The sequence below is a fragment of the Saccostrea cucullata genome, unplaced genomic scaffold (assembly GCF_032062105.1).
Source record: "Saccostrea cucullata isolate Sc308-1 unplaced genomic scaffold, CSIRO_AGI_Scuc_v1 ctg53, whole genome shotgun sequence".
Classification (NCBI taxonomy): domain Eukaryota; kingdom Metazoa; phylum Mollusca; class Bivalvia; order Ostreida; family Ostreidae; genus Saccostrea; species Saccostrea cuccullata.
Genome location: NW_026936258.1, coordinates 272,089 through 298,912, shown reverse-complemented (window position 1 = coordinate 298,912; position 26,824 = coordinate 272,089). Strand labels below are relative to the sequence as shown.

General features: G+C 34.4%; 3 protein-coding genes across 3 annotated transcripts; all 3 read right to left on the bottom strand.

The window, feature by feature from the left end:
• Positions 1-1,859: 1,859 nt before the first annotated feature.
• On the bottom strand, positions 1,860-5,370 carry LOC134245106 (uncharacterized). Its single transcript, XM_062727365.1, has 3 exons — positions 4,970-5,370; positions 2,508-2,559; positions 1,860-2,397 (listed from the first exon to the last, which is right to left on the bottom strand). Exons 1-3 carry the CDS (start codon positions 5,011-5,013, stop codon positions 2,083-2,085), a joined length of 411 nt encoding a protein of 136 aa, XP_062583349.1. The 5' UTR covers positions 5,014-5,370; the 3' UTR covers positions 1,860-2,082.
• A 2,134-nt stretch (positions 5,371-7,504) lies between these two features.
• On the bottom strand, positions 7,505-11,585 carry LOC134245126 (DNA damage-induced apoptosis suppressor protein-like). Its single transcript, XM_062727386.1, has 4 exons — positions 11,548-11,585; positions 10,131-10,248; positions 9,435-9,596; positions 7,505-9,247 (listed from the first exon to the last, which is right to left on the bottom strand). The coding sequence occupies exons 2-4, from the start codon at positions 10,244-10,246 to the stop codon at positions 7,858-7,860; spliced, it is 1,668 nt and encodes a 555-aa protein (XP_062583370.1). The 5' UTR covers positions 10,247-10,248; positions 11,548-11,585; the 3' UTR covers positions 7,505-7,857.
• A 1,597-nt stretch (positions 11,586-13,182) lies between these two features.
• LOC134245134 (probable peptidyl-tRNA hydrolase 2) lies at positions 13,183-18,996 on the bottom strand. Its single transcript, XM_062727399.1, has 6 exons — positions 18,925-18,996; positions 17,766-17,982; positions 17,531-17,623; positions 16,468-16,679; positions 14,672-14,786; positions 13,183-13,924 (listed from the first exon to the last, which is right to left on the bottom strand). Exons 2-6 carry the CDS (start codon positions 17,856-17,858, stop codon positions 13,838-13,840), a joined length of 600 nt encoding a protein of 199 aa, XP_062583383.1. The 5' UTR covers positions 17,859-17,982; positions 18,925-18,996; the 3' UTR covers positions 13,183-13,837.
• Between the last annotated feature and the right edge of the window lie 7,828 nt (positions 18,997-26,824).

The window sequence follows — 26,824 nt, the reverse complement described above, 5'->3', positions numbered from 1 at the left end:
TTCTTTTTATTGTTCATCTGCAAAGAGTTGAAACCCTGTGTCTTCTAACATAAATTACGCCAACATTATAGGCATACTTTTGAACAGTCAAAACGCCAAACTTGACGACTGCCAAGAAAACCCACTATAGGGTATGGGCTAGGTTTATAAAGTTGACAACAGACTGACTGGGCAAAAAAAACAATGTATACTTCCAGGATCTTTCGATCCGGGGGCTTAAAAAGAGGAAAATGTCAAAACTACCGAACACGAAATTTTTAGCTCACCTGATCCGAAGGCTCAATTTGTCCGTTGTCTGTCGTTGTTGTCCTCATTATTGTAAACTTTTCACATTTTCATCATATTAATGATAATCGCAAGAATCACTGGACCAATTTCAACCAAACTTGCTACAAAGTAGCCTTGGGTAAAGGGGATTCAAGTTTGTTCAAATGAAGGGCCAAGCCCTCTTCCAAGGGGAGATAATTATGAATTAATGAAAAATTAATGGCATTCTTAAAAAATCTTCATCTCAAAAACCACTGGGCCAGGAAAGATGAAACACATGTTGAATCATCCTCAGGTAGTGTACATTCAATTTTTTTCAAATCATGACCCCCGGGGGTAGGGTGGGGCCACAATGGCCGATCAAAGTTTTATACAGGAATATATAGGAAAAATCTTTAAAAATCTTCTCAAGAACCACTGGGACAGGAAAAATGAAACTCATGTTGAATCATCCTGAGATAGTGGACATTCAAATTTGTTCAAATCATGATCCCCGGGGGTAGGGTGGGGCCACAATGGCCGATCAAAATTTTACATAGAAATATATAGGAAAAATCTTTAAAAATCCTCTTCTAAAGGTCCATAGGGACAGGAAATATGAAACTCATGTTGAAGCATCCTCAGGTATAGATTCAAGTTTGTTCAATTCATGACCCTCCAGGGTAGGATGAGGCCACAATGGGGGGTCAAAGTTTTACATAGAAATATATAGAGAAATCTTTTAAAAATTTCTTCTCAAGTACTGCAAAGCCATGATTAATGATATTTATATGGAAGCATCCTCAGGTAGTGTAGAATTAAATTTGTTCAAATCATAACCCCCAAGGGTAGGAAAGGGTCTCAATGGTGGATCAAAGTTTTACATAAAGCGAAAAATCACAATAACAGGAAAGATATGTTTAGTCATATTAACATGTAGGCATCCTCATGTATTGAAGATCTAAATTTGTTCAACTCATGAGTACCTTTTGGGGTAGGTAGGGAAACAATGGGGAGTCAAATTCAAATTGTTACAAAGTAATATATACAAACAAAATGTTAAAAATTTTTAAAGTCCTTTTCTCAAGAAGTTATATGCAGTATTGATATGGAGGCATTCTCAATTAGTATTAGAATTCAAGCTCCCAACCCCCACCCCCTCAGTAAACTTTTCAATTCGGATCTGATTTGTGGTTTTTCCTAGCTCAGGTGAGCGATGTGGCCCCTGGGCCTCTTGTTTTATATTGTGTTGCATCGAGGCTAACTTACATTTGTATTAAATGCAGCAACAATATACTTACACAGTACTATCATCATCGACATATATGGACTATGGAGTTTATATATCCCAGTTGATTCCATACAGTGCGTATTCCAAGTAAAAACTATTTCCAAAACAAGGCAAGCTATTGACAAATAACTGGATAATGCAAGGATACTAATAATTTCATTTGAAGTAAAGTCTATGGTTGATACACTGACCGTCTTTGCTATTACATGTGTTTTCAACTGATTTTCCTCTTTAAGTCAGATTCATCACGGTTCGTTATCTTCACATTCTGTATAAAAACATTCGATACATTTATCGAAAAGAATAAACACAAATTACATAAAAAAAATGATGGTTTACTAACGTGAAAATAAATTATTCATTGCACACATATGTTGTACATTATAATACTGGAAGCGGTAACATCTAGCATTAGCAACATTGTGTCCGTGAGCATTGCTAAATAAGGACTAATGTATGAGTTTTCCATGGATGGAGTTCTTGATCGATCACCATTCATATCGTCAGACATTCTTCGTGATTTATAACTTTCGGTAACTAAATTATTAAAACAAACGTTTCGTACTTAAATCCAGTTCAGGCTTTTTGTCCAATATTTCTGATTCGTAGTCACCTTTCAGGGGTTGGGTAAATGAATAGCCGGGTTCAGGAATATCGAACTCTGGGGCCGGTGAATTCAGACCATTTGTTGAGGTATCTGGGGTCATCTCGCCATTGACGTATCGCTGAACGTTCTGGCGATATTTGGGTTGCTCCCAGGGCCAGGGTTTCCTTGGCAGTGGCTGAGATTTGGGCGGATCTACATTTTCTGATAGCCATTCTGGGTGAACAATAAAGTAGGCCTTTGATGAGAACGCATTCTATGTTGAAGAGAGAAAAATAATGTAATAGAGATCGAGATTTAAAGGCATATATATTGAATAATGTCCAGGTGCATGCATGTGTTTTGAATTTAACTTTTTCTAATTACCCCGAATAAACTATCCTGGTGACTGTAGTCTTGTACGGCTGGTTTCAGCTCTCTGAAATTAAAAGTTTAAGTTACTTGGATTTCAAGCTTCTTTTATTTATTTTCTTAAGCAAGCTGACTCATCAAAAGAAAAGGACGTGTATAATTAAGTTAAAAACTTAAAATATATCTATACAGAAATACCAGTAGTTATAATCGTTTATATTTTTGCCAGGAGGTTTTGTTATACATATGACTGCAGGGGCGTAGTATCCGGGGGGCCAGGGGGGGCCTGGCCCCCCCACTTTTTTTCCCAACCTAACTTACACTATAGGAAATGTTAATTGAAAGCCTGGTTTGCCCCCCCACGTTTTTTTTTTGCTTGTCAACTTTTTCAGGTAAGTAAAAAAAAATTTTCTCTGCCTGGCCCCCCCACTTTCAAAAACGATGCTACGCCACTGGACTGGAAGGGGAAAATATAAAATAAAATGTATAGAATAAATTAAACCTCGAAAAATTCCATATCCAAAAACAGCTACATTTTAAAAACAAACAAACAAACATACTGTTCATCTTTTTTTTTTTTTTTTTTTTTTTATTACAGCTATAGGATATGATCCGATTTTCATATGAGGAACACAAGAAAGGGAAAAATGTAAATTTTACTTAAAAAGGGGGGGGGGCATAAACACATAAACAACACGGATGCTTGTAGTTTATATATTTATATTGAAACTTTTGCATATATTATTAAATAACATTTGGCGATTTCAAGGCTATGGACGGCAGGGGTTTCTCTTATAAAATAACATAATACTCAAATTTTTATTTATAATAAATATTTATTTTACTTATCTGACAAAAATAATGCAGTTAATATCCAAACAAATGATCCCCCCCACCCACCCCCCAATGTGACCATTTCAGAAAAAATAAATATGGCTCAGAGGAGAGGGAAACCCTCCCAAATCACTCTTTAACAGGAACCTGCTGACCTCCCTGGATTTCTTTCTTTCCAATCTTAACCTCTGCTGTCCTGGTTTCTCAAATCTTTGGAAAATGGATATATTTTATGTGTCTAGAATTGTTTGCCACCTTAAATTCTTATGCGTTAAATATAAAAACAACAAACCTTAGTTGTAATGCTATGAGCTATTCTTGATATGATTTATTAAAGCGCCTATTGACGATTTCCACCCCATGGAACTCGACACAGTCTTAATCGCCAATCTAAGATTTCATTCAACATGCCAATCAAAAAGGTAAACACTAGTAAAGTCATATATGAAAAGAACATTAAATAGTTTTTGGCTAGGGATATGAACACTACAGGAGAGAAAATAAGATTAAAAGCGTTTAAACCGTTTTACTTTTAATACTAGTACCCCGGTGTTTTAAACAATATGCATGATAAATTACATGCTCAGCCTTTATCTAATTCTAAACTGTTCAAATGGGTAGGAAAACATGCGTGAACTTTTTATCGTATATTCCACAATTAATAGAAAACTTGAATCCTAACTCATAATGCTTGGGCTTCAAACAGTATTTCAAACGGTAAACAGAAATGCGCAGGGCATATATAATGCATTATTTCTATTGATCAATGAAAATAATTTCCGAGTTTCTCAAAAGGATCGCAGAGCGTTCCACAACATATTAACTTTATGACGACGACAAATAGGAATCTATAGAAGAGAATTTAAAATTACATCGATATATTTCTTGTGAGACTTAAAAACTTGATCAGCTACATGTATGATTGTCAATGCAGGAACGGGGGAGCGTATGAGGGTGGTCTTTGCCTATAAGGGAAATGGGGGAAGGTGGGTAGGGGTTGTTGTTGCCCATTACGGGGAAGGCTTAGGGGGTTGTTGTTGCCCATTACGGGGAAGGCTAAGGGAGTTGTTGTTGTTGCCCATTACGGGGAAGGCTACGGGGATTGTTGTTGCCCATTACGGGGAAGGCTAAGAGGGTTGTTGGTGCCCATTACGGGGAAGGCTAAGGGGGTTGTTGGTGCCCATTACGGGGAAGGCTAAGGGGATTGTTGGTGCCCATTACGGGGAAGGCGAATGGGGTTCTTGTTGTCCATTACGAGAGGAAGGCTTAGGGGGTTGTTGTTGTTGCCCATTATAGTTACAAACATTCATATAAACATACTATAAATCATTAATTTGACAATATTTGGTTATTTTTTAGCTAAATGCATCGATCCTCTTCTAGTAAATTAAAATAACTACATGTAAATGAAATTAAAATAGGTTAAATGCTTTGTTTTATATATTGGAATCGGTTTCCTCTGTTTAATAACATAGCAACACTTAAACAGTCAAAATACTTTTGCTATCAAGTAGAAATCCGACCAAACAAAAACAACTTGATTTATACAAAATTTTATCTTCTAAACCAACATACAAAAAGATAAATGCTAGTAATGAAAATAAAATCTTTCCAATATAAATAATCTAGTGAATAAATCTTACTCAACAATTTTGCTTTTCTCCTCGGGTAATAATTCTTGCGCCATATTCAAAGTTCCCTCAAAATTGCAATTCCCAGACTCTGGAACTATATCCAAAGACAACCAATGTCTGCCAGGAATCCCGCGTGAGGCGAGCAGACGGTAACTAGGATCGCGTGTATCGGTAGCTTACACCTGGCGGGATTTAAAAAGACCGAAACATATATATTATGCACTCTAATCATCTAACTGCCTATTGTTAATCTAGACAAATGAATTATACATGATTACGACCACTAGGAATGAATGTGCAGATATATATTTAAACAAAATGAACTCGTTTAATCAATATTTAGTTTTAAAATTACATCTCTTTATTCCCGAACCAATCAGCAGTGATCGAGACCTTTCTATGAAAGTTGAACCGTCGAGGGGTATCTGTGGAACACTTGGATAATAATAACTGGAAATGACCTATCAGGTCCTGGATCGTTGGTGACATGGGGTGGTGGTCTTCGGAGACCCCCTGGAACACCCCCGCTGTGTTTACGATTTTCCTTTCCGTAATTAATAGCCTGCATTGTTTACTTTCTCTTGTCTCTATTTTAATGACCCCGAAAACAAAGAACCGGGTAAAACTTTTTTAGCCCTGTCCGTCTGTTTGTCCGCAAAAAACTAACCGTGCTCATAACGTTTGATAAAGTAGAGCTATTGTTTTCCTCGTGACGAGGTATTTCCTGGGAACCACACTTTTATCTCTAGTCTTCACTTTGGAGTTTGATCCACTTTTGCAAAACTTAAACTTTTCCCTTGGCCATAACTTCTGAAAGGGTTGAAGCTAAGCCTTTCACACTTCACACACAGGTACTTGTGGACAGGACCCCCCCCCCCCCTCAATTATCAACCCCGGGGCTTATTCGAAATTTTTTTCACAAATTATATTTATTACACTTATTCATCAGGTGTACAATATGAAAAAATCGTCAAAACCCCAAAACAATCGCTCCACAAAAAAATACCCTACTATACATTATAAGGGAGAAAGGTATGCAACTCCGATTTGTTTACGTTGTACCCCCACTGTTCTTTCTGGGTTTAAAAACATGTATTTATTTCATTTTCACCTAAAATGTCGATTCACTACGTCTCTACATATATTTCTGTCTCAGTCCAACTCTGCATCTAAGAATCCCACAATATCTCCTTAAACGGTATTCCAGTCAGAACGTTGAAATTTCCTTAGGTAATCGCAACGGAAGTGCATAGAGAATGATTCACTTATAAGGATAACGTCCGAGAGAGTTTCGGACTGACGTAATCATCTCTCTCGGGTGTTATCATACATTCTCTATGCACTTCCGTTGCTTTTACTAAGGGAAATTTCAACATTCTGACTGGAATGCTGTTTAAGGAGATATTATAGGATTCTTACGAGATGCAGAGTTACTCCGATAGCATGGACTGAGACAGAAATATATGTAGAGACAGTGTGAATCGACATTTTAGGTTGAAATAAAATAAATACGTTTTTAAACCCTGAAAGACCAGTGGGGGGTACAACGTAAACAAACCGGAGTGGCATACCTTTCTCCCTTATAATGTATAGTAGGGTATTTTTTTGTGGAGCGATTGTTTTGGGGTTTTGACGATTTTTTCATATTGTACACCTGATGAATAAGTGTAATAAATATAATTTGTGAAAAAAAGTCCAATAAGCCCCGAGGTTGAATATCGAGGGGGGGGGGGGGTCCTGTCCACAAGTACCTGTGACTTCACATAAGTATTTATTGTGAAAAGACTTTTCCATGAATACAGTTATTTTACCATTTGACCTTTTAGTTTAACCCTTTTTGAAAAACACTTACCGTAGCCATTACTTTTTAATGCTCAGTGCTATTATTTTCATATTTACCAGGGGTATTTCTTTGGACAAGACATTCCTTTGTGTAGTTACAATTTGGAGCCTTTGACTTTGACCTTTGAGTTTGACATACTTTTGAGAAACTTTAACCTTGGCCATAACTTCCAAATGGTTGATGCTAGGGGCATTCCTATTTCACCTGTATATTTATTAAGACAAAAATGTCCCTTTGGTAGCTGCAGTTTTGACCCTTTGACCTTGAACTTCTACATACTTTTGGAAAACTTTAACTTAGCCATTGCTTCTGAACGGTTTGTGCTAAGGCTAACATTTATACTGGGACAAGATATTCCCTTCTTGTTTAACCTACTTTTGACAAACTTTAACCTTGGCCATAACATTTGAATAATTGGTGCCAGGGCATTCATATATCACAAGTGTGTTTCTTGTTAGAAGACCTTTCTATGGGCATTTTATTTTGACCATGGCCTTTGATTTTGACCCACTTTTGAAATTCGTTAATTTCTGTCATAACTTTTCAATGGTTGCTGCTATGTACACCATCTTTTCAATGTTTTCAATCATATTTCAGAAAATATTATCTTATGCATGAGCTGCCATATAGGAGGGGGGGGGGGGGCATCAGTGTATCAGAATTATATCTTGTTTGTATTAACTAAACAGTTCATGTGTAAATAATAAATTATTATTTTACTGTAAAATAGAGAATATACATAAAATCTTTCAAAACATTCAACTCTGAACAAATATTCTATCAGAAAATGGCATAAAATTATAAAACCTGCTTTCTTAGTTTTATCAACATAAACAGCATTGGCAATGCTAGTGTACATTTAAGCAAGTTAAAATCAAAAAAAGAAAAGACTGCAGTGCATCAAAGTTGCTACAAAAAGTAATGGTTTTCAAGTTCCTTGTTGGTAATGATAGCCTTAGCTTCAGACCTTTAATGTTGTTTAACATAGTACACAGAATAAATCTTAAAGATAATGCAAGTTCCTTGCCAACAGGTTGAAAATCCCAAAAATTTATTATTTGAATAACTGCTTTACTAGACAAGGCGATAAAATGGTGCTTTTTATGGAGCTCCGGTTACCATCATCAGGAGTGGATTGAAATATATCAGGAGACAAAAAATCGGGGCAAATTCTGAAATTGTCTTTATAACTAGAGTCTGGTGAAGTGAGTGAAATGTTAGTGCTACTTTCAGAGAATAACAAAGGTGATTCAGTTTCTCTAGATGGCTCTGAAAACAAATGAACTTCCTTGTCAGTATCTCTGGGCATGTCACAGCACAGTGATGATACATTATATGTTTTCTTTCTTAGCAAACTCAAGTACTTTGATGAAGAAATTCTTCTTTGACAAGAATTTTTTACACTGTTTCGAAGTTTCCTGGCTGACTCAACTCTATAAATTGGACTAGGGGTAAACAACTCTTGAGAAAAGACACTACCAGTTTGTACTTCAATCTTCTGATACAGATGGCATTTCTTTCGAAAACTGTTCTCTTTCAAAGAAAAACCCAGCCTGGAGTGGTCTATTGTCCTCCTTTTTGCTGATTTTTTGCACATAGATAGGGGGTTTATAAAGGGAGAGAACTGGGACTTTAATTCAACTGGTGGTGTGGAGTCAAATAAATCACAAGAAGCATCTGCAATAGATTCTGAAGACAAAAGGCACTCTGATCTATTCTTATCACTTCCTTTTGAAATATGCAATTTTTCTTTATTATTCAAGGAATCTAAGTAATTAATTGATGGTTTAACATGTTCACTGTTAAATTGCTGATGGTAAGATTCCTTCAGAGGTAAGCATGGTTTACTACTCTCTTCTTCTACCTGCCCTATAACTTTACTATTACTTGTAAACTTTGGGACATTGTCATCAGTAATTGACTGCTGTTGAACTAGTTCTGTTCCATTTGCCAGAGATGGTCCTTTACTTCTGTATTTGGAGTCTTCACAGCTCTGTTGGCTTATTGAATCACAGCTCAAACAGAGAGTGGACTGGGTAATTGTTAGGGATCCCGCAGACTCTTCTTGTTTGAATTTTTCTGGAATTACTGAAGAATATTTAAAAGGGTTTGTTTTCTCTACAGATGCTCTCTTTATAATGTTTTTGTCTGGGGCTTTTATAACAGCCCTAACTATGGAAGAGACATCAGTGTTAGATTTCCCCACAACAGGAATAATCTGACTGGCCACTAGTGATAATCCAGAATTGTCAGTGTCTTGTGTATAAGCTTGACTTTCATAATTAGAATACCTCACAATGTCTGACAAAGTAACAGGTTTTTCGCCTCTACATAATCCACATCTCATCCTAAGATAAAAAGAATTGCCAACAAAAACCTCTTGCACTGCTCCATGCACAATTTCTTCAGCATTGCTCTGATCAGTTGATAAATTCTTGAAATTCCTGAAAATATTTTAGAACTAATCAGAATGAACATTTGCTTAGATAATGACACATGTTTTACCTAGAAAGCAGACATAATAAACAATAAACATTCTTTTTCAATTTTAAGTATAGTATGTACCTCTACTAAACATTATTAAAATGATATTATCTGTCCATTTCTACTTAATTTCCTTTGAAAGTTTACCTGTGAAATTTGAATGCATTGTCTCCAAAAAACTGGTTCAGAGAGGCTCCAAAAATACACACATTGCAGACATTAGACACGTCACTAACCCTCAGAGAGAGACGATACCGCCAGGTTAACTTTTCTTCTGTACATTCAGAGCCACACTTCAAGCAAAGCCAACTGTAACAAGGGTGAAAATTAAGATTCATGAATGATTTTAATTGAAAAGCAGTGCAGTGAAAAGTATCAAATTACATATGATTTTAGTGCACTGTATATCAAAAAGCCTTTACATAGTGAAGTTAAACTTATAGAAGTTTTCTCCCTTTGTACATCTTAATGATAAATAAACTAAAAGGCTTTACTAAATAATCGGTGTAATGCACAGTTGCAGATAGTTAAGTTAAGATGCTAGATTATCAATCATAGTCAATTAATGTAACATCAACAACCACAGTCCACTAGTCTTTACTTATAACATTTTTTTAAACTTCACAGAATTCATTTGAAAATGGGACTCTGTTAGGTTATACTAGTATTGACTTTTAACTATATTGACTGATGCCTATCTGTATTTACAAACATTTTAACGTTTGTAATGTGAGAGTTAATGTGTTAGATTTCATGACACAGTAGTTTCATTTAGCATTTCTATTTTGGCTGATCAAGTCTGTCCTCCAAACTTAGCAAGCACTGAATAAGGATCAAACATACCTTAAGTTTCCATCTTCAGTCAGTTTGGAGTAACACCTCTCACAACTCGGGTACAAAAACTGAGAGTCATTAACATCAAGTACAGTGACCAACACCAAATGATGGGCATTGGACATTCCTGTATAAATAGACATGAAATTAAAAGAAGAGCCTCAGGAATCTGAAAACTCACATACATGTACATCACATATTTTCTACTCCAGACTAAATTGTCTGTGAAAAACCTCTTACTGGGTATGAAACTTCATGCATGCTTTCCATAACTTCAATGTATATGGTGTTTTCATTAAAATCTCATACATGTTACTACAATTGACAGACTGAGCAAGTATAATTATAATAACATATAAATATTTTTATGTAAAATGTGCCTTCCATCCCCTCACCTCACCCTCCTTTAACATGTAGAATGTAATTTTAAATGTTCACTGCACTGAGTTAAAATAAGAGAATTTCATCAACAATGTCATTATAGATACAACCTTAGCTTTCAGGTACTTTTGCAATATTTTTTGCTTAAGAATGCATTTGAGTTTGTCAAAACATCGCTAATACATATATATTTTATATATCTTTCACTTTAACTACTTCTACTGGATATGAAACTCTGTCTTAATAGAATATATGTTGCTGCAACAATGAGCGTTAGCAAGTTTAAAGCCGTATACTATATAGGAATGTAAAACAAGAAAGTTCAAAGAAGAGTTGTATCAACAAAAAAGAAAAAAAATATATCAAATTTACATCATGTATTAGACCTGTCTAGTACAAAGTGGCTCCTGAGCATACACCCCAACCAGGATCATGGATGGATACGATACATCATCATACAAGAAACATTACTTTGACTCAATATCATTTGTGCAACTTTCAAAATATTCAGAAAAAGGCCCCTACCTAGATAGAATACAGTATTCTATTGCTAAAATGATAAATGTTCTACGGACTATGTTTAACTATAACTGTGATGAGAGCTTACAGGTTCTGAGACACATATAGATTATTCTAAGTAGGTTATGATCAGGTAGTTAGAATAATCTAACTGTGTCTCAGGACAAGCCCTCACCACAATCGTTAAACCGAGTCCGTAGAACATTTATCATTTAAACGATAGAACATTCTATCTACTGATCAGGCTGCCATAGGAGTCCATTTACCTATTGATTGTTATCGGTACTTTTTTAAAATAGAATAAATCATACAAAAAACATACAACTTATTTTAAACATCTAATTTCGTTAAAATTTCGTTAAAATTGGAAGAATAAGATTTCAGGGACTTATCAATATTGTTTAAACTTTCGGTATACACTACAGTAATATATTTCCTCTCCTGAAAGAAATGTCAATATTCTCCTTTACGTATCAGAAAACTTTGTTCAACACACATGACATGAGTACATTCCAAATAAAAATACCTTGAGTATTGGCATCAACGCCAAATTTTTATGTAAAATGCCATAAACATGAACAGGATTCACTTATCGAATGGTTAATGCAAGAACCTTCCAGGAGAACAGCTATGTTTCCGGATATCGTGGATTCGGATTTACGGCGGACAGTTCAACCAGTAAACATGGTAAATTGGATCTAAACTTTTTTTTTTTTTTTACTTCATTCATTGGAGAAGTTAAAAATCCAGGGGGGGGGTTCTCATGACACCCTCCCAAAAACAGCCTTTTACTGTTCAATATATTACCAGTTGATTACTGTCAGCGGAATTTTTGCGCCAATGAAATATTTGATATTTGTACATGTTGTATAGGCCAATCGTCCCCTTTTTTGTAAAACCTAAAGGGTGACCCGCTCTCATAAATATGTTTTCGAGTTTTAGCAGAGATACCGGTATCTATTATCAATGATTAAATGTCTCTGAATAAACCAACTAAACAGCTAAAAAAAAAGACCTTGAACACCCCCTCCCCCTATACCATACCATAACAAAGTCTAATAGGACATTAATGAAATGAAATTTGTTCCCTTAAAGTTACTAAATTTTCAGAAAAATGATTTGTGGATAAAGCAAATTGAAAGTGGGACATTAATGCAAAAAAATTACATTCACAGACTGCTGAGTACAGTTATACTGAAATTTTCAGCACAGGGTACTTCAGTATTAAAAAAAAATTTCCAAACACCACCATTTTCCCCATTTTTCAAGATATATACTGCAACGTGTCTGTGGAAAGTGGGGGGGGGGGGGGTCTCTGAAAATTTAAAAAAAAATATTACTTTCATAAAAAATATATTTCTCACTGAAAATTAAAATAAATATTACTAAAGAATGTGTTTCTTTGGGATGTGCATTTCATCCTCAATCACACCAGTATTACAAACATTACAATATCTTTCATTTCTTGATGTGGGGGGGGGGGGGGGGCAAGTTTATGTGTGCTTAGTCTAATTCTACTTCTCTCAGTAAATCAAAAATTAAAAAAAAATCAAGCTTTTCTGAACCACAGATTTTGGACCTCCTGACCTGATTTTCCCCATTTTTAAAAGGTGTTGGATAACCTGCATTTTGTGTTTGAGAATGTGGAAAGTTTACAGTTACTTTTGGATTGGTAAAGTTTAAAGGCCAAAGAAATCAGAAGTTTTCAGGTGATTCCAATATCTGATACTAGAGAGGGAAATTTTGGACCAAAGTGGTAGTCTTTTAAGTATATTTGGGAAAAAAGTGGAGGGATAAGCCCCCCCCCCCCCCCCCCCGTTCTGACGCCTATGCCATATTAGTGAGAAAAAAAAATCACTGTTGGTTGATAAAAACATGTAAATAATATATCAACTCTCTTCAATTTGTCCAATATAATCTATTTCAGGTTGTGTCAATTAACTATCCCATTTAACATCAAAAGGCAGATCACTACTCTGGAAATAAAACTCTTCAGTGTGAAGTGTTACATGTAATAATACTCCAGCATGCTAGAGGTTCACGGCGAGATACTTTTGACTTTGAGGTATATAAGGAGCGTAGGGACGTTAACCAAGGCTCTCACATGTAGGAGTACATGTGATAAGAGCCCCCATAAGGAAAAAATAAAATTAAAACAAAATTCAATCCATAGCTTTAATCTCCATGATTATAAATTAAGCAACAATATAATTCTTATTGTTCTCAGTAAAACATGTACACATCTGTGTACAGAAACTTAATAAACCTAAATATCACAAACAGCAATGAAAGAGATCAACTGCACAATGTTCACAAGTGTAAAAGCAGCTCTGTGCAGAGAACAGTTAAAAATGGTGACATAAATTGCTATCATTGGAAAATTACTAAAACAAGGAACAAATGGTTCAATGAAGACAATTACATGTAAGCTTTTGAATCTATACAGTGTGTACTGAACATGTTACATTCAAGAATCTGAGCATGTACTAGTTTATTCCAGGAATATTTAATTCAGGTGTAACATAAATGCGGGTATATAAAAATTAAACTGAAATCTTCCTAAAGCATTGGTTTTGTACAACATTTTCACTGTATGACATTGGTTTAATGAAAATTTGCTATCTTTGTCATACAAAGGACAAATACATTTGACAATGTCAAATTCATTAATTGTACAGAAATGAAATTTATACAGCTTGATAGCCTATGGCATAACATGACAAAAATGGCAGCATAAATAAATAGTCTGTTCAAGCAGATATTCCCAGTCCTTTCTTTAATTCAAGCTATAATTAAAATTATCATCCCCTCCATCATTAAAGAAGTTTGAGGGAGCCTGTGATTGAGTCCACGACTTCAAGGTTACCCATTATTGCTAAAACAGTTGTAGATCCAGAAGGAATCTGTAAATATATAGAGGGTATTCAATGTTTTGTTGTTGAATATGGAATATATTTCACAAGTGGGACAAGATTTTTTTATATTTTCACGAGTGCGTAGCACTCGTGAAAATTTCAAAAAATCCTCTCACGAGTGAAATAAATTCCATATTCAACTACAAAACATTGAATTTTCTGTTTATTATATTCTTAAAATTTTCTTTGATTTTTCCTTTGCCTCTGTCTTTTTGTAATACTGTCATAGGTTAAAGGACATCATAGCTGAGTGGTTAAGACGTCATAGCTAAATGAGGTGAAAACATTGTAAACATGGATTGAAAAAAATATTTTGGGTAATTTTGGCAGTTTTATTCTCTGTCAGAATTGTTTATTCACTTCTATTTATCTTATTTCAGGTCAAGGAAGCTTTTTTTAACTACACTCTCCGTTACGGGAAGGAAAATTGAGAGTTTTATTGCACTTTTGATATTCGTCACACTGTGAAAGGATATCATTTTGATATTCTTTCACACTGTGACAGGATATCATTTTTATTCAATGAATAAATTGCAGTATTTCACTGGTAAAAATGTAATAAAATTGTATACATTTGTTTTAAAAAAGGTCAGCTATATTAATATACATTGTTTATATTGTTACAAATAGAGAAAATTTAAAAGCCTTGAAACCAATTTTCCAGATATCTCAGTCCTTGTCCTCTAAATGACACAAATATTTTAAATATAGGCTCAGCTCTGTGACCTTTCTTACCTGTGTTTTACCTGCATCATGAACAATATAATGTGGCAGATCTAGATTTGAAGCTTTTTCTGCAAGGCTCATTAACTGTGCTGTGTTATCTCCCTTTGTTACAATTTTAGTTTCTCTAAACAAAGAAAAGAAATGGTTTCATCTCCTAAATTATATTTACAAGAATTATTGCTATATCAAACCATTGTTTCTTCAAAAATTAGAAAAAGTGAGCAAATACCCCACAAGAAAAACTTGACTGTGAAACACATAATGAAAGGCACAGCTAGTGCACTTTATTATAACAAATCAATAATTGCAAAAAAATCTTCACATCAAAATGTCTTGCATATGAGGACATTTAAATGTGGAATGAAGTTTCTAGATAAATAATGGAATCAAAATTTCTTGTCAATGACATTATACAAATCCAAACATTAATTTGAAGTGGTTGGGGGGGAGGGGGGGGGGGAAATTTTCTTGAATAATAGGCAAAACTCTTTGGGATAAAATAATGGAATATGTCCTAAATATCTGCATAGGTTGACAAAACTATGTACAACAGTTTAAGAGGAGTAGTGCTGACAAACTGTTCATCTGTATATTCAAAATATGGCCAAAAACCCAAGTTTTTAGTGCGGGAAGTCCCGGAAAAAATAATGGAATCGGAATTTCCTGGTAATATGCACATCTACATATTGTGTCCTAAATACCTGCAAAGTTTAACAAAATTCTGTGCAGCAGTTTATGAGGAGTTGCGCTGACAAACTGTTCATCTCTATATTCAAGGTATGGCCAAAAACCTAAGTATTTAGTGCGGAAAGTCCCGGAAAAAATAATGGAATCGGAATTTCCTGGTAATATGCACATCTACATATTGTGTCCTAAATATCTGCAAAGTTTGATGAAATTCTGTGCAGCAGTTTATGAAGAGTTGCGCTGACAAACTGTTCATCTCTATATAAAAGGTATGGCCAAATGCCTAAGTTAAAAAGTGTGGAAAGTCCTCCTGTTAAAAATAATTGAATTTTCTTGGGAATATGCACATCTACACATTGTGTCCTAAATACCTGCAAAGTTTGACGAAATTCTGTGCAGCAGTTTATGAGAAGTTGCGCTGACAAACTGTTCATCTTTATATTCAAGGTACAGTGTATGGCCAAATGCCTAAGTTAAAAAGTGCGGAAATTCCCGGAAAAAATAATGGAATCGGAATTTCCTGGTAATATGCAAATCTACACATTGTGTTTTAAATATCTGCAAAGTTTGAAAATTCTGTGCAGCGGTTTATGAGGAGTTGCGCTGACAAACTGTTCATCTCTATATTCAAGGTATGGCCAAATGCCTAAGTTAAAAAGTAAATTCCCGAAAAAATAATGGAATCAATTTCCTGGTAATATGCACATCTACACAATGTGTCCTAAATACCTGCAAAGTTTAAAATTTGTGCAGCGGTTTATGAGGAGTTGCGCTGACAAAAAAAAGAGGACTGACTGACTGACTGACTGACGGACGGGTCAAAAACATTATACCTCCCGCAACTAGTTGCGTGGGGTATAATTAGAACATAGGGCAAAAACAAGAATCTTTCACAATGCTCAATTATAACAAATCAAAATTAAGAAATTTTAACATATCAATAGAATGTGAAGAAGATTTTTGAAAAAAAAAGATGTCAATTTAACTCTCAAGTTTATCAATTTGGTTTTAACTCTGAGACATGGAAAAATACATTTAGTCAGTTTAACTCTTCCAGTACAGTACATGTATTCGGTAAGAACCACATTCATACCATGTGGTCAAGTACATTAACTGACCCAAACTGTTCCCAACTCATCAACATCTGTCCATACTTCTGAGGATCATCAAGCAGGGTACGATGTAATCCCAGAGCAGCATGAGCAACCTGTGCAGCCGTTTTACCGACCCCCATGTCCAGCTCCGAGTTGACCACAAAGACCATTTTATAGAAGTCCACTCCTTCTGGTAAATATCCTGCCTCATCCCCATGGTCATCCGATTCATCCTCCTGTTAAAAATTATTTCTTTATGAGATTCATTTTTCATAATCATTGAATCACTCATTTTGTAAGCTTGAATATGTTTTTTTCTTATCCTAAGGTACCCTGTTTTATAAAAGAACTAACAACTAAGACCAAATTATAAGTCGGCAATTAACTTTATTTTGTACAAGTTTAAAAACAGTGTAAATATTTTTCAAGAATTATGAAAGATACTTTCATACAATTTATTTTAAGATGAATCATTTACTGTACAAGATTTTGTGCAAGAACAAATTTTAAAATTTGTTTAAAAGTTCTTTCTGTAAAAGAAGTCTTTGATACTAAGGATGTGCGATTTTATCGGTATACCGGTATATCGCGATTTTTTGTTGCGTGATACGTATCGTGATACAGAGATCTAAATACCGGTCTTTAGGTACATATTATAAAATCCAAAAATTATTCATTTATTTGTTCAATCTTTAATATTACAATTCCAGCAAGTATAAATAATGATTAAAAAGTGAAAAGAACGGCATCTTACCGTCAAAACATAATTGATTTTGTATACATAATAATTTCAAGAAAGTAAAATTTTGTTTTTCTAGCATATTTTTTAGAAAAATAATGACTTTTCATATAAAATCATTGTAAAAACTGCTTATAAAAATATTATGATATTATCGTGATATTGTGGGGAAAAAATTGTGATATATCGCGATACGAAATTTTTGGCGATACCCATCCCTATTTGATACATATACTGCCAAAACAAAGTACATGCAAATTGCATAACAAGATTCATTACTTTTAGTTGTTTTCATCGTGATGATTGATTCAATAAATTACAATAATTAATCAATTTTATTTTGCTTACATTAAGAGGTGAATCAATGTCACTGCGATGTTGGTTTTCTATGACCCATGCTGCAGCTAGATCAGCATTACTGTTCCCAGTGTAATAGAGAGCCTGCAGTAAATGAAGACAAACATGTTTTTAGTTCAGCCTGGCACTAAATATTTTGATGCCATCAGACATATGGCATTTTTTCTATAAAAAAAAAAAAGATTATTTTTTCAATTGTATTAAAGTATGTATATAATTTTTTTACCTTGATAGATGCATTTCGAGAAAATCCTAAGGAGGTTAGAATATTAACGATGTCCTCATTTGGCTGAAATGCTCCATCTGAGCCCGAGTCCATATTGTTCTGTAATTACGTCTTTGGTCAGAGGTCTCTTTTTGGGTAGTAAGCACCAAGACTTATAGATACACTCAAGTTTCAAATGCTGGCTATGCTTGGCTGACAATTTTAACAAACCACTGGGCTACAAAACATATGATCTGTGATTAAAAAAAAAACTTACCAATACACATACAGAAGTGAAAATTTGCTTGTTATCATTATTGCACTAAATGTAAACATTATAGCCTTCAATGGTTTCCAACTCATTCAGCTTCCTGGACAAACTAAAAAGCAGTATCAAAGAATACAGTAAAACATGCTTAGAGCGAAGTGCCAGTAATGGCAATATTGCTTATAAATGTAATTCTTTATATCGGTTAGCTTCAGAATATGTTTTAAAATCCACCAGAATAAAAACTACTTAAATTTAAGTGTCAATTCATTATCAGGATGTTCACTATAACTTTGTCTTAGTTTTACTGTACATTGTATGAGTGAATATCTCTAGCACCATCCCACCCTCCAAGTGAATGTGAAAGGAGGATTCTTTTTGGTAAGCCAACTTACATACAACGTCATGTAATGTCAAAGACTGCACCAAATCTCATCAATAGTCATGTGCAGTTTGACAAGCCCGATCTACATTAAAATAATACACGTATTTGTGCTTGCCTTAATGGTCGCACCGTCAATATATTAGATTGGGAATTCATATATTGAGGATAAATTATTATGTCTAGTAAAAAAAAAATCTTCAAAGTTTGGGGTTGGGCGAGGGGGGGGGGGGGTCATCCATTCGTCAGGTGCGCGTGATGCAGTCTAGATATCGCAGGCACTGAACATTACTGTAACTTTAGACTTTGACAAGTGTAGTATATGAACAAAACATGCAAACTCTATATTTACATTAACTCTCAATGCCTGTGGTCTAGACAATCTGACAATGTCTCGTGTCGTTTGAAGTTGGAGGATCCTGAGTGTAAACCGTGTTAAAGGTTTTTGATACGTAGTACTACTGCGCTCGCCCAAACAGTCCCATCGTAATCATATCTGTATCTATCAACATAAGCCAAGGAAAACCTACTTTTATCTCTGCATCATTTTCTGAGAGTAAGACATCACCGGAAATTCACCATGATTTAACGTTTAAATTTTTGGAACCTTGATCCCGACAAAACTTTTTATCTCAGCGAGATTTTCTGAGAGTAAGACAAAATTTGGAAACGTCAGTCCAAATTTTCACGTTTAAATTTCGCTGAGATTAGACATACTTCCAAACTAAAAAATAAGGCTCATTGAGCACAAAGAAGATGGGCGCATTTGGCATGTGATCTGCAGGAATCATTTATACGAAACATTTATGGTTTAAATGTCCATGATTTGGTTGGCTGAACATAGCTGGTCAGATTTAACAAGCACTTCCATGTTTTTTTTTTTCATTTAAGTTTGAAAAACCTTGTCAGATTGTAAACATTTATGTCCGTTTTTCCTAGGGGTACTATAACATAGTATAACATACTATAACAAAAAATAAACACCAAAAGTATTTAATGCATAGATGCATGATACGTGTACATGTACCTTGTAGAATAAAAGATTGGAATTGATTTCGCTCGAGAACCGAACTGATTCAAAATTTTAATACATAAGTACATAAAACGAAACTGACAAAATAAATGGTTGTTTGCACGAAAAAAAAAATTAAAGCTCCATGCTAGGCTCGAACCAAAAAAGTTCTTGATACGAGCGCACTGAACAGGTAGTCTCGTTTACCCCAGACTCTCGCTCTCGAGACTTTGCCCGAGCGAGAGTCTGGTCTGATTCCTATTTGATTTTTGTAACCAGTAGAGGTCGCTAAACCGGCTAACAAGATGGCGACTACAATGAAAATACATGTGAGATTTTACTTTTTACATTTTAAACAAAGATATGTGCGTTTTTCGTTCCTTGTAAAGTTGACAGAGGTATCTTATTATAAAACCAGATAAAAGTAAAGGCGCAGCCTCTGACTTTTTAAAGAATACAGATCTTAGCATCGAAGAGAATGTATCAGCCAATGAAAATCCATACCGATTTCTCGGTAAGCCTCGATTTGAAATCACAAAAATTAAATAGACCAGACTCTCGCTCGGGCAAAGTCTCGAGAGCGAGAGTCTGGGGTAAACGAGACTAACTGAACAGGTAGCCCTATTTCCTGAGCTATCACCGCTACACATTTACATATGATTTAAAAAAGGACAAAGAAGCACCACATTCGCACATTTGATTTTTGGGGAAAAAGTTCATTTTTCTTGGTCTCTGGGTCTTCTCTCCATTTTTCAAAAATGTATATTCGTTTCTTTGAATTAAATTAAAAATACACACGAATAACGCTTCAAAATCATGGAGAGAAGACCCAGAGATAGAAAAAGTTTAGAAAAACGTATTTAAAAATGTACAATTTTGTACCAAATGTCTTATCTGGCCAATATTCAAGTTATTTTTTTTAGCAAAGCAAAGCTCTCAATTTTCTGTTGCACAGTAACCCGATAAATGAAAAAAAATGTTAAAATTTCCTTTGACATGTCGAAAAAAATTTCACTTTTCAATTACGCCCAGATTCCTGCCGAATGCCAATCAAAAGCGCCCTCGTTCTTTGTTAGCATTATAACACGAAAAATTCACGAATTTTAAATCAGAACGATGAATTGATTAATTTACTATTGGTACAGCTGTGATGAACTTAAATTATCTTTTTTTAAATGATAAAAGTTTTTTTTATTGCAAAAGTGGATTAAACTCCAAGGTCTAGGTCATTAGGTCAAATTTTGGCACCCCAAGAAATGTCTTATAAGAAGGAATTCACCTGTGAAATATGAAAGCCATAGCCCCACCAACTCAAAAGTTATGGGCAATGTTAAAGTTTTTCGGACAAACAGACAAACGAAGTGTCAGACGGACAGGGCAAAACTATATACCCCCGGATCCTCGATTACGATGGCATAAAAATAATATACCACAGTTCTGCAGCCTATTATATTTTACGTATGAAAAACTAGCTCTACAATTTCAAAAGTTATGCCCAAGATAAAGTTTTGCGAAAGTGGTTCAAACCTAAAGGTCATGTTCAAGAAATCAAATATGTTTGTGCGTAAAAAAAGTTTTGTCAAAAGGAATGCACTTGTGAAATATGAATGCAGTAGACAAGTTACCTGGTATAGCTTAAGTCCTTTCGATCTTGCATGTAATAGTTCAAGACATTATTTATTGAACAGCCCTCGTATAATTTTTGATCCAAATATTTGCATTCAGCTTTTTACCTGCTATTATATATATTAATTAAAATTAATCACATTAAAAAAAATCAAACTTTCATAATTTACAATATACCTGCCATCTTTAAATAATGTTTGATTGTCCTCTCCCGACTCAGAAAAAAATGGGTAGGTAGGAAGGTAAGGCGAATTTTTAGTCCTTCTTAATTAATCTAAGATTCAGCCTTGGGACAAGAACATTTGGGAAAATCATTAACATATAATCTCTGAAGTGTTTGTGCAAGGGCTTTCATATTTCATATGTACATGTATTCCATGTGATCAGACCTTTATTTAAGCAACAACATTTTAAACTTTTGACCTCCACCTTGAAGTTTGACCAAATTAACCACGGTCTTGATATTAGAAATAAGCTGTAAGGACTGATTAAAACACAAAATATACGAATCTTTTTCATTCATATTCAATTTTCTAGAAGTGAAAAAGGTTTGTGAATCGGGAGGTTAAAGGAGGAAGAGCGTGTTTGTGGTTACGAAAAAAAAATTTTTTTCAATTTACCTAAAAACTTGTTCCCAGAACTCCTGTTACATTTTACACAGGAGGTATTCATCTTTTGTAAGATGATTACATATTGCTGCAGGTATGTAATATGGTTTCTTAATTTTTATACTTTTACTCTTGGGGTCAATCAATCAATCTTGTGAAATGTTTTCTTCCTCAGCAATGTCTGTATCTAAAATTTTTCAAATTCTTTACACGAGCAAATCAATAACATTGTGTGGTAGAAAACATCAAAGAAATACATTATTATTTACATGAAGATAACGAACAGTATTCAAGTTCATAAGTCCAATAAACAATACAAAATAGGAGCAGAGCAAACACGGAGCTCCAAAACATCAGACTCGGGATCAGATGCAATGGAGGAGTGATCATCCCCTGCTGACCGGTCACACCCACCGTGTGTTCCTTGTCATGATCAAGAAATAACGAGTAAAAGTGTGTAAATTAGTATGAAAAACGTCAGTCAGAATTTGACTCAATGATAAATTGTATTTGCTGACAAGGTCATTGTATCTTAAATGAGACGGCTGATGGTCTTGTTTCATAAACTTGTTTGCCAATGATTTACCTCGTTGTAGAAATTGTACATACGTAAATCATGCTCTTCCGTATCGAATCAACTGATAGATATAAACTGTGATGAAAGTATATTGCTGCATAGGTAAGGGAAGTTGATTATCGAAAGTTAGTCTTCACGTTTATCTTAGGGCTTGGTTGTTAGATTAATATTAACGTCTTTTTCAAGTAAAATATCCAAATATGAAACAATTGTGTGTGTGTGTGTGTGTGTCTCAAGCTAACTGGGATCAATCGTATCGACATAAGAATGGAAATAACCTGAAATATTTCCAAATGAAGGGTTAAATATAAAATAATATAAAAAAAATCTTGCAAGTAGGTTATCAGCATCGGCTCGGGCTAATAAGAAAGTGAAATTTGGAGTTTGGCAGGAAAGTTAAATAGGGTAATGTTGTAGTGAATGAATAAAATTTAGTAGTGAAAGATATTGGGGCCCAAGTTGGTTATACGGAAAAGTAGTTCTTATTTGAAAAAAAAAATATTTGGGTATATTAATGCGCAATAATCATTACTATTAATAAAGAAAGAAATCAAAATATGTTTAATTTTTATGTAAATTAATTATTACATGTAAGTATGAATAAGTATGTATCATTATGAAATATTTAATTTGTCTGTATTACATGCCAAAAGTCCTTACAAACAATGTAATTTGAGATTATATGTAAGTTTTATGAAAAAAAAATTATAACAGAAGTATAGAGGTTTACAAGATGTACAATGGGTTAATGAGTCTACAGGTCAACAGGTATGCAGGATGATAGGTCTATATAGATCTACAGATCACCATGTCTACGGGTCTACAGGTCTACAGGACTACAGGTCAATAGATATACAGGTCTACGAGTCGACAGGTCTATTGGTCGACAGGTCGACAGGTCTACAGGTCTATAGGTGTACAGGTCGACAGGTCTACAAGTCTACAAGTCTAAAGGTCGACAGATCTACAGGTCTACAAGTCTACAGGTCGACAGGTCTACGGGTCTATAGTTTGACAGGTCTACAGGTCTACAGATCTACGGGTTTACAGATCTACAGGTCAACAGGTCTACAGGTCGACAGGTCTACGGGTCTAAAGGTCTACAGGACTACAGGTCGACAGGTCTACGGGTCTACAGTTTGACAGGTTGACGGGTCTACAGTTTTACAGGTCTACAAGTCTACAGGTCTACGGGTCTACAGTTTAACATGTCTACAGATCTACGGGTTTACAGGTCTACAGGTCAACAGGTATACGGGTCGACAGGACAACAGGTCTACAGGTCTACGGGTCTAAAGGTCTACAGGACTGCAGGTCGACAGGTCTACGGGTCTACAGGTCTACGAGTCGACAGGTCTACGGGTCTACAGTTTGACAGGTCGACGGGTGTACAGGTCGACAGGTCTATATCAAGCCATTTATTCCTGTTGACTTGTAGACCTGTCGACCCGTAGACCTGTAGACCTGTCGACCCGTAGACCTGTTGACCTGTAGACCCGTAGACCTGTTGACCTGTCGACCTGTAGACTTAATATACTGCTGTTAGATATTACAGGGCTAAATATTGTATATTTATGTCAATCTGTATTTTTTGTATTCATATATGAATATTTATGAATGAAATTAAATTAAGTTACGTGCATATGATAAATATTATAAATATTTAATAGTTTTTTTAAATTTCAAATTAGTATTACAATTAAAAGGACTCTTCACTCCTATTTCAATATGAGTGAATCCGCAGGAACTACATATCCGTATACTATACTTGATTGGGCCCAAGTTGGTTATACGGAAAAGTAGTTCTTATTTGAAAAAAAAAATATTTGGGTATATTAATGCGCAATAATCATTACTATTAATAAAGAAAGAAATCAAAATATGTTTAATTTTTATGTAAATTAATTATTACATGTAAGTATGAATAAGTATGTATCATTATGAAATATTTAATTTGTCTGTATTACATGCCAAAAGTCCTTACAAACAATGTAATTTGAGATTATATGTAAGTTTTATGAAAAAAAAATTATAACAGAAGTATAGAGGTTTACAAGATGTACAACCTATTTTACTCGTCAGGTTTCTTCGAGCTAGTCGATTTTTATTCTAACTGTTCTATCCCCCACCCACTTTAAAAAAACGATGCTACCTACCTGAATTAATTTTTCTTAATGATATTCATCGAAATGCTTGGTTGTGCCCTCAAACTGGAATAGTTTTTAGGGGCCTGGAATTCCTAGACCAATTTTATTTTATTAGCCCAACTATATTTCTAAGATGGCAAGATGTATGGTATGTAAGTTTAATCTACATATGTTATGTAGTTCATATTTGAAAAACCCTAAGGGATATTGACGATTTCCCATTCAGGGTGTAAAAATAGGAGTTTAAATTACTTTATATAAATTGTACTTGACATAAAATATTTTTTGCGCATAATGCGCTCCATACTGAAGATCCGTAGTCGCTATTTTGTAAATGTTCACCCAACCGAAAATGTCCACTAGCAGTACAGCACGGGGAAACTCTAAACAAACGGACCTGTACAATGGAGTGGGGAAAACTTTAATTTTCATCACTGTTAATCATTTGTATACAAATATGAGCATGGGATTAGTAGACAATAATGTACATAATGCATCAAGTCTTTCCGAGAGCGATTTAAAAAACTAGCTTTTTCGAAAAACACATGTAGTATTTTATGTAGTAACCCATAAATACATTAAATGCAACTCATTGAGCCGATTGGTCTATTTGTATTCCTCACTGAACAGACGTCACAAAAATATTTTCCTCGACCTGATGATTCTCGCGATGCCTTTCCCGCGCAGATGCGCAGATCCATGATAAACGTCAGTCCTTTATAAATATGCATGAGAATATCGTGTTCTTTTCCCGACCAGTACTTAAATGTTAATACCGAATAAAATTTCGTCGAATTTGCAAGAATGCTTCATTTTTGATAGCTTATCATACTTCAGAAATTTTTGTTCGGTTTCAGCTGTGCAAAAATACTGTTTAACACGGGCATACATATCTTTAAAGGCACTATAAATAAAACAACTTAAGGAAATAATGAAAGATTTAAAAAATTCCCAACTGGAAGAAAATCCTAAATTGACAGACCACACAAATATTCATATTGAAAATTCTCCAAGGAGATTTACGTCAATTCTACTCATTTATAAAATTAATTACTGATTTTAAAATGCCTTTTGCCTCAATTCTCAAAGAAGAAAATTGGTTAAATCCTCAAATTTCTTTTCTTTTGGAATTTCCTTACATTAAACAGATAAATCCATATACACACTGTATTATTTACCGATTTAAATTACTCGTTAGGCATATAGTTAACCTAATCATGTCAAATAAATATCACAGAATCGTTTGTCAAAATTGATTAAAAATATGGAACGATTAAAATAAAAATAGGTAATAGGTTCTACTTCTGTAGATTATCTGTTTCTTGAGTTTGCTATTAAATACTGTTTCTTGAGTTTGCTATTAAATAAAACATGATATTAGTCTGTACCCTTTGATCTTAAGAAAATATTCAAGTATACTAGTAGCTCCAACATATTAAAGTGAACTCGTTAAGAATACCTACGTTATCACTATTCATTTGCAATTTATTTTTTTGAAAAACATTCTGATTGTATTCAAAAGTACTCCAAGGTTAATCTTAAGAATATTCTTGACTTTCTGATGGACAATTTTCATGTATTTTTTGGTGATAAAATCTTCCAACAATCTGTCGGAAATCCAATAGGTACTAATTGCGCCCCGTAATGAGTAATTTGTACTTATATGAAGCAGAATTCATCCATAAACTTATAAATGGCAAAGATGTCTTTTGCTGTGGTATTTAATTCAACAATAAGATATATTCAACGACGTTTTAAATATTAACAATATTTCATTTTACTTGAAAAAGACAATGGTAATCTAACAACTAAGCCATACTTTTCTATCGCCAACTTCCCCCTTACTTATGCAGCAATATAACTTCATCACCTGCATACGGAGTTTATATATCTCAGTCGATTCGATACGCAAGAGCATGCTGTACGTATTTCTAAAACGAGGTAAATTATGGACAAACAAGTTGATGAAACAAGAGGATAATACTAGTACCATTATCCTCACGATATGGAGTTTATGTAGAGCATATTTTAACATGTTCTAAATAGGAACAATTTCTGAAACGAGACAAGATATTGACAAATAAAAGGATAACTGTCTCGTTTAAGTCCACACTTCGTTAATTTGACAGCCGATTTTGACCTTAGCAAATATGATCAATCATTAAGTAAATGTTGACTGACGTTTTTCATGATTCTTAGTCTAATTATTTTTCACAGTGAAATTTAAAGGAAAGAAATTTCCCGCTTACTAGATCAGGAAAGAGGGAGGAGGAGTAACTTGATTACCAGCCATCTGAGCGAGATACGACAGGATGATGTTTCTTATACATGCATAATCTGCTGGAAATTTTACATATGTCAACATCACAATTGTTGGTTCTTTAGCCAAAAATTTTTCGTTCATTCAAATTTATGTCAAATAGATGTACATCTTAAAGTTCATCTTAAAGTGTTCTAAAC

Coding starts and splice junctions, on each gene's coding strand:
- LOC134245126 (XM_062727386.1), bottom strand. CDS start 10,246: ATGTCCAATGCCCATCATTTGGTGTTGGTCACTGTACTTGATGTTAAT. Junction 9,597..10,130: donor ACTGAAGATGGAAACTTAAG/GTATGTTTGATC, acceptor CCCTTGTTACAG/TTGGCTTTGCTTGAAGTGTG. Junction 9,248..9,434: donor AATGCATTCAAATTTCACAG/GTAAACTTTCAA, acceptor AAATATTTTCAG/GAATTTCAAGAATTTATCAA.
- LOC134245134 (XM_062727399.1), bottom strand. CDS start 17,858: ATGGACTCGGGCTCAGATGGAGCATTTCAGCCAAATGAGGACATCGTT. Junction 16,680..17,530: donor ACATTGATTCACCTCTTAAT/GTAAGCAAAATA, acceptor AATTTTTAACAG/GAGGATGAATCGGATGACCA. Junction 13,925..14,671: donor ATGATGCAGGTAAAACACAG/GTAAGAAAGGTC, acceptor ATATATTTACAG/ATTCCTTCTGGATCTACAAC.
- LOC134245106 (XM_062727365.1), bottom strand. CDS start 5,013: ATGGCGCAAGAATTATTACCCGAGGAGAAAAGCAAAATTGTTGA. Junction 2,560..4,969: donor GAGAAAAGCAAAATTGTTGA/GTAAGATTTATT, acceptor TTTTAATTTCAG/AGAGCTGAAACCAGCCGTAC. Junction 2,398..2,507: donor ACCAGGATAGTTTATTCGGG/GTAATTAGAAAA, acceptor TCTTCAACATAG/AATGCGTTCTCATCAAAGGC.